Source organism: Elephas maximus, chromosome 26, assembly GCF_024166365.1.
Source record: "Elephas maximus indicus isolate mEleMax1 chromosome 26, mEleMax1 primary haplotype, whole genome shotgun sequence".
Lineage (NCBI taxonomy): Eukaryota > Metazoa > Chordata > Mammalia > Proboscidea > Elephantidae > Elephas > Elephas maximus.
The window spans coordinates 42,733,593-42,749,760 of record NC_064844.1 but is presented as its reverse complement, the minus strand read 5'-3'; the positions used below and the strand labels follow the sequence as shown (position 1 = coordinate 42,749,760).

At 38.2% G+C, this 16,168-nt stretch overlaps 1 protein-coding gene across 2 annotated transcripts in view; it reads left to right on the top strand.

Moving 5' to 3' along the window:
• The window catches only part of PPP2R3A (protein phosphatase 2 regulatory subunit B''alpha), a 281,206-nt gene that overhangs the window by 107,427 nt on the left and 157,611 nt on the right, over positions 1-16,168 (top strand). For both annotated transcript variants that reach the window (XM_049870478.1, XM_049870479.1), the window contains exon 3: positions 3,774-6,214. In XM_049870478.1, the coding sequence (XP_049726435.1) occupies positions 4,226-6,214 (1,989 nt within the window). In that variant the 5' untranslated portion in view covers positions 3,774-4,225. The remainder of the gene's footprint in view (positions 1-3,773; positions 6,215-16,168) is intronic.

Genomic DNA, 16,168 nt, shown 5'->3' with positions numbered 1-16,168 from the left:
GATTATGAGCTCCATAAGGACAGGGCCTTTGTTTTATTCTTTGTTTAGAACAGCACTTGACACATGGTGTTACTGTTAGGTGCCATTGAGTTGGTTCCAACTCATAGTGACCCTGTGTACCACAGAACGAAACGCTTGCTCGGTCCTGTGCCATCCTTACAGTTGTTGTTACGCTTGAGCCCATTGTTGCAGCCACTGTGTCAATCGATCTTGTTGAGGGTCTCCCTCTTTTCCGCTGACCCTGTACTTTACCAAGTGTGATGCCCTTCTTCAGGGACTGATCCCTGCTGCCAACATGTCCAAAGTATGTAAAACACAGTCTCACCGTCCTTGCTTCTAAGGAGCATTCTGGTTGTACTTCTTCCAAGACAGATTTGCTCATTCTTTTGGCAGTCCATGGTACATTCAATATTCTTTGCTAACGCCACAGTTCAAAGGCATCAATTCTTCTTCAGTCTTCTTTATTCATTGTCCAACTTTCACATGTATATGATGTGATTGAAAATACCATGGCTTGGGTCAGGTGCACCTTAGTCTTCAAGGTGACATCTTTGCTTTTCAATATTTTAACAGGTCCTTTGCAGCAGATTTTCCCAATGCAGTGTGTCTTTTGATTTCTTGATTGCTGTTTACATGGGTGTTGATTGTGCATCCAAGTAAAATGAAATCCTTGACAACTTCTGTCTTTTCTCCGTTTATCATGATGTGGCTTATTGGTCCAGTTGTGAGGATTTTTGTTTTCTTTATGTTGAGGTGTAATCCATACTGAAGGCTGTGGTCTTTGATCTTCATCAGTGCTTCAAGTCGTCTTCACTTTAAGCAAGCAGGGTTGTGTTATCTGCATAACACAGGTTGTTAATGAGCCTTCCCACAATCCTGATGCCCCGTTCTACTTCTTATAGGCCAGCTTCTCGGATTATTTGCTCAGCATACAGATTGAATAAGTATGGTGAAAGGATCCAACTCTGACGCACACCTTTCCTGACTGTAAACCACTCAGTATCACCTTGTTCTATCTGAACAATTGCCTCTCGATCTATGTACAGGTTCCTCATGAGCACAATCAACTGTTCTGGAATTCCCATTCTTCGCAATGTTATCCATAATTTGTTATAATCCACACAGTTGAATGCCTTTGCATAGTTGATAAAACACAGGTCAGCAATCCTTCTGGTATTCTCTGCTTTCAGCCAGGATCCATCTGATATCATCCCTGGTTCCACATCCTCTGCTGAATCCGGCCTGAATTTCTGGCAGTACCCTGTTGACATACTGCTGTAGCTGCTTTTGAATGATCTTGCAGCAAAATTTGACTTGTGTATGGTATTAATAATATTGTTTGATAGTTTCTACGTTCAGTTGGAGCACCTTTCTTGGGAATAGATATAAACATGGATCTCTTCCAGTTGGTTGGCCAGGTAGCTATCTTCCAAATATCTTGGCATAGATGAGTGAGCACTTTCAGCGCTGCATCTGTTTGTTGAAGCATCTCAATTGATATTCCATCAACTCCTGGAGCCTTGTTTTTTGCTAGTGCCTTCAGATCATCTTGGACTTCTTCCTTCAGTTCCTGATCATATGCTACCTCTTGAAATGGTTGAACGTCAACTAATTCTTTCTGGTATAATGACTCCCTGTATCCCTTCCATCTTCTTTTGATGCTTCCTGCGTCATTTAATATTTTCTGCATAGAATCCTTCACTGTTGCAGCATGAGGTTTGAATTTTTTCTTCAGTTCTTTCAGCTTGAGAAACACTGAGCATGTTCCTCCCTTTTGGTTTTCTATCTCCAGCTCTTTGCACATGTCACTATAATGGTTTACTTTGTCTTCTTGAGCCACCCTTTGAAATCTTCAGTTCTTTTACTTCGTCATTTCTTCCTTTTGCTTTAGCTGTTTGACATTCGATAGCAAGTTTCAGAGTCTCCTCTGACATCCATCTTGGTCTTTTCTTTCTTTCCTGTCCTTTCAATGATCTTTTGCTTTTTTCATGTATGATATCATTGATGTCGTTCCACTACTCATCTGGTCTTCAGTCATTAGTGTTTAACACGTCAAATCTATTCTTGAGCTGGTCTCTAAATTCAAGTGGGATATGCTCAAGCTTGTATTTTGGCTCTTGTGGACTTGATTTTCTTCAGTTTCAATTTGAACTTGCATATGAGCAGTTGATGGTCTGTTCCACAGTTGGCCTCTGGCCTCATTCTGCCTGATATTATTGAGCTTTTCCATTGTCTCTTTCCACAGATGTAGTCAATTTGATTCCTGTATATTCTATCTGGCAAGGTCCATGCGTATAGTTGCCATTTATGTTGATGAGAAAAGGTATTTGCAACGAAGAAGTCATTGGTCTTGCAAAATTCTATCATTTGATCTCCAGCATTGTTTCTGTCACCAAGGCCATATTTTCCAACTACTGATCCTTCTTCTTTGTTTCCAACTTTTGCGTTAAAATCACCAGTAATTATCAATGCATCCTGATTGCATGTTTAATCAATTTCAGACTGCAGAAGCTGATAAAAATCTTCAGTTTCTTTGTCTTTGGCCTTAGTGGTTGGTGCATAAATTTGAATAATAATCGTATTAACTGGTCTTCCTTGTAGGCATATGGATATTATTCTATCACTGACAGCATTGTACTTCAGCATAGATCTTGAAATGTTCTTTTTGACAGTGAACGCAATACCATTCCTCTTCAAGTTGTCATTCTCAGCATAGTAGACTATATGATTGTCTGACTCAAAATGGCCAACACCAGACCGTTTGAGCTCCTGTTGCCTAGGATATCGATGTTTATGCGTTTCATTTCATTTTTGACGATTTCCAATTTTCCTAGATTCATACCTTGTACATTCCATGTTCCAATTATTAATGGATGTTTACAGTTGTTTCTTCTCATTTTGAATTATGCCACATCAGCAAATGAAGGTCCTGAAAGCTTGACTCCATCCACATCATCAGGGTTGACTCTACTTTGAGAACGCAGCTCTTTCCCAGTCATATTTCTAGTGTCGTCCAACCTGAGCGTCTCATCTTCCGGCCCTGTATCAGACAGTGTTCTGCTGCCATTCATAAGGTTGTCACTGGCTAATTCTTTTTAGAAGTAGACTGCCGGGTCTTTCTTCCTAGTCTAGAAATTCAGCTGAAACCGATCCTGCATTCGTGACCCTTCTGGTATCTGAATACTGGTGGCATGGCTTCCAGCATCACAGCAACACACAAGCCCCCACAGTACGACAAACTGACAGACACGTGGGCGTGGCACATGGTAGGCACTCAGTATTTGTTCATTGAGTGAATGAATTGATAGAACCTTTTTTGGAAAGCTACTACAACGTGTTATTAAAAAAAAACCTTTTTTAAAAAGTAGGAGAATTATTAAGTAAATCTCATCTATGGAGAGAAAGAAGTATCTGAATGGGACAGGATCTGGGAGGATGAGATCAAGAACTTTAATGAAGGTTGTTCTTTCTTCTCATATAGTAAAGAAAGAGAAGACAATGGGAGAATGATTTCCAAGTGTAGATGAAGTTGTAGAATCAAGAACAAGCACTACGTGTTGACAGTCTCTAAGAAAATTAAGTTGAGGGAAGCAAAAGGCTGGTGCAGGGGAGTAGCAGAAAATAAGGTTGTAGGGGGATGGAAATAGATGTTGGAGGGCTTGAAACTGAATCCAAGGAGTTAGACTGCATGTGAGATGCAAAGGAAGAGAAAATAAAAGGTTCCCTTGGTGTAAAAAATGTTCCTTTTAATTTTTTTTTTTTTTTTCTTGTAGGTTTCTCTATCAGTCACAGAAACATGGATCATTTAAATCTTTGGAGGACTCAGTTATCACAGTACTTCTATACAACCAATTAAGATTTATGGCAGCGAATTCATGACAAATTTCTGTGTTACAGAACCGCGGAAGACCTAAACGATGATGTTCTTTCACAGAAATAATCCCATAGTATCATGATATTACTAAATAAAACTAAAAAGCACAGTTGATATTCTACTTTAAATTATTAGACTTGCTAATCCACACGTGCAACAGCTACTGTATTCTGACAGTTACCCAACCTCAGATTTAGATGGTTTCCCATTGTGGGAAAAATCACTACATTTGGAAGACTCCAGTGAACATTTTCATCAGATGTCTTTTCAGCTAAGTGTCAATTAGGAAAATTTACTTGAAACTGGAGTTCTAGAAAATTCCAAGTTCCACCACTAAGTGAATTTGATATTATGGCAGCAACTTACAGACTTGTGGTTAGTACTGTGAACCACTACAGCAGCGTGGTGATTGACCGGCGTTTTGAGCAAGCTATACATTATTGCACTGGAACCTGCCACACTTTCACACATGGAGTTGACTGCATTGTGGTACATCATAGTGTTTGTGCAGACCTCTTGCATATCCCTGTTTCTCAGTTCAGAGATGCGGATCTGGACTGTATGTTTCTATCCGGTGAAAATGGGCTTTCCTCGGCTGAAAGTGACTATTCTCATCATGCCCTCGCAGGTGTACCCAAGATCAAGAAAGGATCTGCAATTCAGAACACCTGCAACTTAAAGGACATTGCAGGAGAAGCAATCAGTTTTGCCAGTGGGAAAATAAAAGAATTTTCCCTTGAAAAACTCAAAAATTCTAACCATGCAGCTTATAAAAAGGGAAGAAAAGTTAAGTCTGACTCATTTAATAGGAGGTCGGTTGATTTTGACTTGCTCTGTGGCCATTATAACAATGATAGAAACTCCCCATCCTTTGGTTTACACCGGAGTTCCTCAATGGAAGAAAAATCTTTTTCTGATCGAAACTCACTTGATCTGAATATGACTTCCATTCTTCTCCAAAACTTCTCTGAAGAAGACCTGGTTACTCAGATTTTGGAAAAACATAAAATAGATAAATTTTCTTCTGGGACAGACATAAAGATGTGCTTAGACATTTTGCTGAAATGTTCTGAGGATTTGAAAAAATGCACAGACATCATAAAACAATGCATAAAGAAAAAATCGGAGAGTAGCATCAATGAAGGAAGTGGTCATGATGCAATTTCTAGCTCTGAAACTGTCTATATGAATGTAATGACGAGATTAGCATCCTATCTGAAAAAATTACCATTTGAATTCATGCAATCTGGGCATAACGAGGCTGTAGATTTAACAGAACTGCTCAGTAATATGCCTAGTTTACAACTGACTCCCTTCTCCCCAGTATTTGGCACTGAGCAGCCCCCTAAATACGAAGATGTTGTCCAGCTCTCCGCCCCTGACTCTGGACAGTTTCAAACTATTGAATTACAAAATGAGAAGCACAATTCTAGGAAGATGAACAATGTAAAATCCATTCCAGAGAACTCCACAAATTCCTTATATAACTTAGAAGTAAATGTTCCCAGAACTCTAAAAGCTGTCCAGCATCCATCACAGTTGTTAACCATGAACCCTTTAGAAAATGTTTCTTCTCGTGACTTAATGGAGACTCTTTATATTGAAGAAGAATCAGATGGAAAGAAAGCGCTCAACAAAAGACAAAAGACAGAGAATGGACCCAATCAGGAATTTGTAAATCAAGCAAGAGCAGAATTTTCGGACCATGGTACTCACCTTAAGAAATGTCCTGCCTCAGTGCAAAATGAAATTGGTACTATATTTGAGAAACCAGTTGTTAATCTACTGGAGGAAGACCCTAAATCAAAAGCCCCTAAAGTTGAAGAGGGAGACCACAGAGATTTTCTGAATCCTAACAGTCAAGAAGAGATAGATAAATTGTTAATGGATTTGGAATCTTTTTCACAAAAAATGGAGACCTCTCTAAGAGAGCCAATTGCCAAGGGTAAAAACTCTAACTCTCTAGATAGTCATAGTCAGTTGACTGGTCAGATCCCTGTAGATCTTGAGCCTAAATCTAAAGTCTCTTCACCTCCGGAAAAAGTCTCACCTTCCTGTCTAACAAGGATCATTGAAACCAATGGACACAAAATAGAGGAAGAAGATCGAGCCCTCTTACTGCGAATCCTAGAAAGCATTGAAGACTTTGCTCAAGAACTAGTTGAATGCAAATCAGGCAGAGGGAGCCTATCACAGGAAAAGGAAATGATGCAGATTTTACAGGAGACCTTAACAACTTCCTCCCAAGCCAGTTTATCAGTCTGTAGAACTCCTGTTGGTGATAAAGCCAAAGATACTACTTCCGTGGTTTTGATTCAGCAGACTCCAGAGGTAATCAAGGTAAGACCCGACAATCTTGAGTCTTGAGCAATCTCAAAAGAAATTTTTTAACATTTGCAAAATTTATAGACAAAAACTATTCTTGTTTGTCATTTTACGTTCTACTAAAGCTCCTACGAAAGCACCTGCCCTACCCTAGGAATGAGTTCACTCAGTTCCAGTAAAAAGCAAAGGCTTTAGAGCAAAGCAGACTGGTTTCAACTGCCCTGCCTTCTCCCTTCCCCCTACTTTCATCTTCTTAACTGTGTGACCACAGGAAAGTTTCTTAGCCTCAATTGCTTCATCTATAAAGTGGAATTAATAAGGATCACACACAAAAACAACCAAACCCATTGCCATTGAGTCAGTTTCTACTCCTGGTGACTGCACATGTTTTAGAGTAGAACTGTGTTCCATAGGGTTTTCAATGGCTGTAATCTTACGAAAGTAGATCGCCCTCCCCAATTAACCAATAAATCATTCATTTACTGCATGCCTATGCAGACCTATGTAAGCTGCAGTGTAAGGAGAGAACAGCTTAAAATCTAATTAGAGAGACAAAACTAACATACCTGAAAACTAAGATACACAAGCATGTAAGCACTACTCTAAAAGCAATTTTAGTGCGATAGTCCTCTCATGCAAGTGAGAATACGTAACATCTAGAGTCAGGATAGAAGTATTTTCAGAAGGCTTTGAATCTGTCCCATTACTGCTATTACTGCTTTTGAATAATCCTAGAAAGTAAATTATCTGCCCATTTGTGCATGTGTTTTAGCACAATAGGATTATGTCTGGTTCATGTTCCAAGTCCGGCATAGGCTGTTCAGCAAGGGGCTCTGTTCCACCCAGCCATGCAGGGACCCAGGCTGATGGAGGCTTCACGTTCTTGACCTGCCCCATCAGGAATATGTGGTTTATGAGTTCACTGAGGAAGGAAAAGAAAGACATGGTGCATTTTATGCCTTATCCCAGACATGACACATTTCACTTCTGCTCGGTCTAGTTATTTTTAAGCTAAAGGCTGAGAAACATAAGGAAGCCCGTGAAACAATGGTTGAGTACCATCTCTACTGTGTGAATGTGCTATATATGTCAACATGTATGAACTCAGACATAAAGCCAAATCAACAAAAAACAAATTGTGGAATAATAATATTTATTATTTAGAGATATGTACATTTGTGCCAGAAGTATGAAGAAATGCATGGACACCCAAATACCACATTCAGAACAATGGTTAACTCAGGAAAAGAAAGAGATACAACTGAGGAAGGGTACATAGGGACTGCAGTAGTATTAGTAATGTTTTATTTTATAACCTGGATGGTGAGTTCATAGTCCATAAGCCAGGTTATTATTTATACTTTTTGTATATCTTAAATATTATATAATAATTTTTTTAAAAACCCAGTTAGATATCAGAGATGATAGCTATGTAGCCAATTTAAAAAACAAGTTGCATATTGTCTTAGCCTCATTAAAATTTTCATTTGAGCAGGGGAAAAATGTTTTATTGTGGTCAGATGAATTTTTACCTGGTTTTTGTTTTGTGGCTGTTGGTCTGCTGTGCATATTTTTTAGTTACCAGCAACACTTGAAGTTTAAAACAATACATACTTAAGGTTATTAAGTGATGATTTTGATCTAAATTTCCTCAAACATTCACTGAGCATTTCTGTGAAATCTCTTTATGTGAGTCTCCTCATTTGTTAATTTACAAAATGTTGATATTTTTATCAACTTGGGTCAGTGTTGTGGGGAAAAACTGTGGGAATTAATTACAAACAAATTTTTTGCTATCCTGAAAGAACTACAAAAATAAAATCTTTTCATGTACATAGGCAATACTGATGAGCTTAATAGTCTATAAAGGAAAGAAAAAATTTATTTAGCAACCTTGAAATGATAATAACAATAAGAGCTGCCAGTTATAGTGAGCTAAGGCATGTTAAGTCATTTAAATATGTAATATCTCACTAGTTTCCCCACAATAACCTCTCTGCCCATTTTTTTAAAGTCTCTTCTCTGAATGGCCTATTCTAACACCTCTTAACAATTGTAACCAGAAACTCTTACCGTAATATGGTGTTTTGAATTTTATTCAAACCTTTTCCCAATAATCTTCCATGAAAAAGGGGACAAAATCTTCTAAAAGAGATGGACTACAATAAAAGTAGAAAATGTGACTCTGAAGCTAAGAGCTAGTTCCATGCAGCACCTTTCCTGTGTCCCTGACTCATAGCTCGTGAACAGGTACCCTGTGACACTCCTCAATCTAAGTACCACTGCCATCGAGTAGTTTCCAACTCATAGTTTTAAAAGTAATTAATGAGAAGCTAATTTAAAGAAACAGGTAATACAGAATTCAGGAAGGTACTTAATTCAAGAAGACAAAACCATTCTTCCTGGACTCATTTGCCTCCCCCCCCTTTTTTTTTAATCTTTCTTTTTTTTTTTTATGAAATATTTTAAGCCAGAAGTGAGCATATTTTTTCTGTGAAAGGCTAGAAAATATTTTAGGTTTTGAGGGCCACATAAGGTCTTTCTCTCAAAATCTTTGTCATTTTTAACAGCTGCTTACCTTTCCTACCTCCAAGCCTCATAAATAACATGCAGTGGTCCACGTTGGACCCACAGGCTGTAGTTTGTTGATTCTTGTTTTAAGCAAATAAAAGAGTATAGTGATTTCTATAAAAAAGAGTCTCACTGTCCACCACTTAGCTTTATTAAATCCTAACCTGTTGCCATATTCAGATCTTCGTTTTATTTAATATGTTCATTATCATCATCATCAAAAGAAAATCATCACAAATGAAATCCCTAGGGCACCACTCCCCAGGACGCTCGCTCCTTTTCAGAGGTACCACTATCCTGAAGTTGTTGTTTATCTGCCCTGACAAGTTTTTATACCTTTACTATCCACATGAAAAGCAGCATTTGTTTTATATGCTTTTCCTCTTATATAGAGAGAGTGGGTAGAGAGTAGTAGGAAGTAAGATAGGAGAGGTAGATTGGGGCCAACTGATGAAAGACCTTGTATATTATGTTCAAGAGCTTATTATAGGGGAGTGGGGAGCCAAAGAAGACTTTTAAGCAGGATATTCTATAATTTATTTTTCAGAATAATGAACTTTAAGTTTTCTTTTAACTTTTTAGACAACTGAAAATTTATTAATGATTCAAAACATTGTAATTAAAAGATTTATGTAAAAGAAGTACTTTTAAATGACATTGATGATTATCCCTAAGAAGAAAGATAGAGTTGGCAATATTTTATGTCATTAATATTTTAATATGTATTTGAAAATAACTTTCCAAGAGTGAGAAGTATTTGCTGTCTGGATATAAATGAAGTCAAAAAAAGCCTGTATTGGGAGAGAGAAGCAAATAGAAAATACTAGAAGGATATTGAGAGATGGATAAAGAAGATATTGATCCAGCCTTCTGTCTGTGTTTGTAAATAAAGCTTTACTGGAATGCAGCTACACTCATTAGTTTACATATGATCTGTGGCTGCTTTTGCACTCCAACTGCAAAGTTGAATAGTTGCAACAGAGACCATAAAGTCTAAAACATTTACTATCTAGCCATTTGCTGCCTCCTGTCTAAATATTATTTCCTGGTACATCAGCAAAATAAACTTTGGATAAGATTCAGTGTGATGTTTGTCAAAGACATTGTAAATCTTGGAAACATTGTTTAAATACCAATAGCAAAAACTACCAGTGGTTGATGATTTTTAAATATTGTACCAACAGATATAGAAAAATAACCCCAAAGTTTTAAAATGCTTCATCATGGCTTCTGGCCTGTGTAACTTTTCTCCCCTCTCCCTAGTTACAACCTGTCACTGACTTTTCTACTTAAACCAGCTTCCATTTTATCCCTTTTTTTTTTTTTTTTCCTTTCTTTGCACACTAACCCAACCATGGAACTTTCTTACTGTGTCAGGTTATCCATATCAGTGGAAAACAAATATCTAAAACATGCTTTTTCACAAAGCCTCTAAGTTACAGGAAACAATCCTGTAGGTTCCTGAATAGCTTAGATGTGCAGACAGGCCTGAAAGTGAGTTGAACAAGAATAAGAGAACAGCTTGTGGAGGAGAGAAAGTGGGATGGTAATGAAGAATGAGTGTATTGCTGAGAACTTGTTTTGACATGGGAGATATATAATATAGTCAGCCCTCTGTATCCATGGGTTCTGCATTCGAAGATTCAACCAACCATGGGTGGAAATATTTGAAAAGTTCCAAAAAGCAAAACTTGAATTTGCTGCATGCCAAGCACTACATTGAATCCCTGCAAATGAAGTGATATGTAGGCATATACTGTTGTAGCCTCCCATCATTTCACAGATCCTCAGTCTCTCCCCAGTGCTCTTCATTGTTTGAGCATTGTTCACCTCGCGTCTCATCTGTTCGCTACTTGTGTTGTGTGCACCCTTTGTTTCTGTGGAAAAGTGGCTCCTAAAAAAGCCATGAGGTGGTCAAAACAATCCCTCAAAGGCTAAGTGTGAGGGGTTGAGGAGAGTGAGATGAAGGAATTTAAGGCTAGTTTTTAAGGTATGGCTCTGTCTTAGTCTGGAAGCTCAGCTGAAACCTGTCCACCACTGGACAGCATCACAGCAACACAGAAGTCCCCACAGTACGACAAACTGACACTTCCAGATTAAGACAGTCTAGGAAGAAGGACCTGACAGTCTACTTCTGAAAAAAATTAGCCAATGAAAACCTTATGAATAGCAGCAGAACATTGTCTGATACAGTGCCGGAAAATGAGCCCCTCAGGTTGGAAGAGCTGCCTCCTCAAAGTAGAGTTGACGTTTCTGATGTGAATGGAGTCAAGCTTTTGGGACCTTCATTTGCTGATGTGGCACGATTCAAAATGAGAAGAAACAGCTACAAAAATCTGTTAATAATAAGAGCATGGAATGTGCAAGGTATGAATCTAGGAAAATTGGAAATCGTCAGAAATGAAGTGGAACACATAAACATCAATATCCTAGGCATTAGTGAGATTAAATGAAGAAATTGGATATTTTTACCAACTTCTGCCATCTAAAATTGATCAAACATGCAATCAAGATGCATTGATAATTACTGGTGATTACAATGCTAACAATGCAAACAAAAAAGAAGGTTATGTAGTTGGAAAATATGGCTTTGGTGATAGAAATGATGCCAGAGATCTCAAGATAGAATTTGCAAGACCAACAACTTTTTCATCAAAAGTACCTGTTTCAACAAAGTAAACAACGATTATACAAGTGGACCTTGTGGGATGGAATATACAGGAATCAAGTCGACTACATCTGTGGAGAGAGACAATGGAAAAGCTCAATATCATCAGTCACAACAAAGCCAGAGGCCAGCAGCAGAACAAACCATCAACTGCTCATATGCAAGTTGAAGAGAATTAGAACAAGTCCACAAGAGCCAAAGTAGGACCTTGAGTATCTCCCACCTGAATTTAGAGACCATCTCAAGAATAGATTTGACACATTGAACACTAATGACTGAAGACCAGACAAGTGTGGAATGACATGAAGGACATCATACATGAAGAAAGCAAGAGGTCATTAAAAAGACAGAAAAGACCAAAATGGATGTCAGAAGAGAATCTGAAACTTGCTCTTGAACATAAAGCAAAAGGAAATAAGGAAAAGAGTTGAACAGAAGATTTCAAAGTATGGCTCGAGAAGACAAATGTGCAAGGACCTGGAGTTAGAAAAGCAAAAGGGAAGAATGCACTCAGCATTTCTCAAGCTGAAAGTACTGAAGAAAAAATTCAAGCCTTGAGTTGCAATAGTGAAGGATTCTATGGGCAAAATGCTGAACAACACAGTAAGCATCAAAAGAAGATGGAAGGAATACACAGTCACTGTACCAAAAAGAATTGGTCGACATTCAGCCATTTCAGGAGGTAGCATATGATCAAAAACCAATGATACTGAAGGAAGAAGTCCAAGCTGCACTGAAGACATTGGTGAAAAAAAGGGCTTCAGGAACTGACCGAATACCAATTGAGATGTTTCAACAAACAGATGCAGCGCTGGAGGTTTTCACTCGTCTATGTCAAGAAATTTGGAAGAGAGCTACCTGGCCAACTGACAGGAAGAGATCCATATTTATGCCTATTCCAAAGAAACGTGATCCAACCGAACGTGGAAACTATTGAACAATATCATTAATATCATACACAAGTAAAATTTTGCTGAAGATCATTCAAAAGTAGTTGCAGGAGTACATTGACAGGGAACTGCCAGAAGTTCAGGCCAGATTCAGAAGAGGGCGTGGAACCAGGGATATCATTGCTGATGTCAGATGGATCCTGGCTGAAGGCAGAGAATACCAGAAAGGTATTTACCTGTGTTTTATTGATTATACAAAGGCATTCGACTGTGTGGATCATAACAAATTACGGATAGTATTGTGAAGAACAAGAATTTCAGAACGCTTAATTGTGCTCATGTATCGTCTGGGCATTGTGCTTTTTTGAAGAATTCAGACTGAAAGGTATATTTAGGGTATATCAGTAATTAGTTTACATTGCAAAGAATGGGAATTTCAGAACGCTTAATTGTGCTCATAAGGAACCTGTACATAGATCAGGAGACAGTTGTTCAAACAGAACAAGGGGTACTGCATGGTTTAAAGTGAGGAAAGGTGTGCATTAGGGTTGCTTCCTTTCACAATACCTATTCAATCTGTATACTGAGCAAATAATCTGAGAAGTTGAACTATGTGAAGAAGAACAGGGCATCAGGATTGGAGAAAGATTCATTAACAAGCTGCATTATGCAGATGACACAACCTTGTTTGCTGAAAGTGAAGAGGACTTGAAGCACTTACTGGTGAAGATCAAAGACCACAGCATTCATTATGGATTATACCTCGACATAAAACAAAAATCCTCACAACGGGGCCAATAAGCAACATCATAATAAACGGAGAAAAGATTGAAGTTGTCAAGGATTTCATTTTACTTGGATCCACAGTCACCGCCCATGGAAGCAGCAGTCAAGAAATCAGACGGTGCTTTGCATTGGGCACATCTGCAAAAGACCTCTTTAAGGTGTTAAAAAAGCAAAGATGTCACCTTGAAGCCTGAGGTGCATCTGACCCGATGGTGTTTCCGGTCGCCTCATATGAGTGCGAAAGCTGGACAATACATAAGGAATACCGAAGGAGAATTGACACTTTTGAATTATGGTGTTGGTGAAGAATGTTGAATATACCATGGACTGCCAAAAAAGTGAACAAATCAGTCTTAGAAGGAGTACAGCCAGAGTGGTCCTTAGAGGCAAGGTTGGTGAGACTTTATATAACTGAATAATATTCTATTGTATAGATATGCCATATTTCATTTATCCATTCATTATTTGATAAACATTTGAGTTGTTTCCACTTTTTGGCTGTTACGAATAATGTTGCTTTGAACATTCCTGGCCAAGTTTTTGTATGGAGAGAGAGATTTAGCATTTAAAAATTTTCAAAACAGCTTTCTTTTCTTCATCAGTTGAAAGTGTTCTCCTAATGTAACAGAACCTCCTATTTGATTTTTTTCGTGTAGCGTCCTCTGAGCAAAATGTTTTAGTGTCACTTCAGAGTGACTCTGTGCTGTCATCTGGGCCTGAGTCTAACATCTCATCTCGGCATAGGTCTTCATACAGCTCCACTGATTTCCCAGCTTTGCTGTACTGTGTATTTCCGTCACTCAGGCTTCTTGAAGAGTTGCTGCCTGGGTTATCCCAACTAGCCACCTTAACACTAAGGCCTTAGCTGGTGTTACTGCCTTCGTCTCCACGGTTGTGTTCAGCTGAGGCTGGTAAATGACTTGACATGTTGCTGTATAAAATAAAAGGCTAGACTTGTTTTGGCACAAAACATTGCATAAAAAATACTATTTGGCAGTTATCATACATGAGTCAAAACAAGTGGTTTACTTCAGGCAAATATCTGAAATTATTTTCTATATCCCATGCAGTCAACCCATTTTTTCTTAACGTGTCCCATGGAGCTGATTCTTTCCAGAGAGGGAATTAACACTGTATGTTCATTTTTGTATTTTTTTAATTCATTTTCATAGGGGAAAAGGCAGGGAATTATGAGAGAATTTGAAAATTTCTTCTAAAAAATCCACCCTGAGTTTAAAACTAAATCTCCAAGAATTGAGTTCTACAAAAAGGGAATATATTGGGTCTCATACATTTTTATTTTCTGCCATTTCTTTCCCAATAATACCTTCCTTCAGGGTACAGGTGCTTCCTAGACTTCTTAGTTCTCCTCAGTTCTTCGGGTCTCTCAAGACATGGTAAGGGGGTACCTTTTCTTGATCAAGATATTGGAGGCTATCCTGAAAAAAAAAAAAGGTTCTGCAGTTTTTAGTGTCATATCAGAGAGGCCAGTCTCTCTGGCAGAAACCTATAAAATCCTGTATACAGGAACTCACCCCAGCTGGTTCCCTTTTAGAAAGATTTTCGCCCTGGCTCAGGCATGCCTGTTCTAGAAGAAGACCTATGGAATGGTATGGCAGGAAAGGGACCCCAGCCCAGGCAAATGAATGTCGAGTTAACAACTGATATATCCCAGTCATCGCCATAATAGAAGGACCCATCTCTTGTGTGCTCTTATCACACTTGTTTTGAATTCCCAGCTTGAGGACATGATCTTGTCAGAACAGACTGCGTCTTCAGACAGTGTATGCCAATGAATGATCTGTAAGCCAAGAAGTGATACAGGTAACTGCGTAGGAAGCTGCTACTGTTGACCAGCTTACTTGTTAGGATGGACTTCATATATACTGCAGAGGGGAGAAGAAAAGATCTCATTGGTTATTCCAGAACGATAGCGGGCAGAGGCTTACAATTGTCTCTTTCCACTGTAACTGTCCACGGCTCCTAATTTCTCAATTTTCAAAGTGAATTTCTAAACTACATGTTAGACTTGTACTGTCTTATTCATTCTGGCTAGTCCCTTCATGGGAAAGCTCGCACTCAGAAGCAGCTTTTCCCTCCAGACACCCTACCCCCTGGATTGTACTTTTCCTCATGAGAAGAGAGTAGACCGTAGGATATGTTGGTATCTTCAGCAGAATTCCCCTATTTTTAGTCCTTTTCCACTAAAGAAGAGCCATGTTCTTTGGTGCTTTGTTCCAGTTACATAGCTGAAACTAATTCATATTCTCAAATCCTTTCTAGAATCAAGCAGATATACTTTCATATAAACATAAATAAACCAACCTAATTCTAGTCTTCCTTCATTATAACTTATTGCCACAAACTGATTCTTTTATAAGTCCCTTCAGGGGCCTGGTCTTTTCTCTCCTTTGAGCTGTTGGATAAATCAAAACTTAGAGCTTATTTCATCATCAAAAGACATAGAGAAGTATTTTCTCAGATAAGAGTGTAGCAGAGCAGGGTCATATCCATTATTCTGACTTTAAAACTTAAGAGACTCATGGAAAATAAATGAAAGAAAAATATTTATTATCCTTTCTTTAATAACCAACATTGTACTAGGTGCAGTGAGGAAAAGAAAAGACCACTTTTTTTAATCACCTTTTATAAACTCAGTACCAAGCAAAGTGTCCGCAACATAAGTGCTCAGAAAATACTTGTTGAGTGAATGAGCGACTGTAAAATTGACCTTGCCCTTAAGAGGTTAGACACTATTGAAAAAACGGTTATCAGACTACAAAACATAGCAGTAAAGCCCTTTTGCCAGAATATGATTGGGACTGATAATGATGCACTAGGGAGTCATGAACTATATGTATGTGAATATATTATGTTTTAATGGTAAAATGTGTATCCTAGTATTTTTAACACTTCTAAAACTTTTATTTTTACTCAAAGCCTTAATGTAATTTATTCAAATATCATTTTATATAGGGCCAAAGCCTTTTTTTTTTTTTTAGAATGAGTTTGGAATTCCATGACATTTTTCTTTAATAAATCACATTCATAATA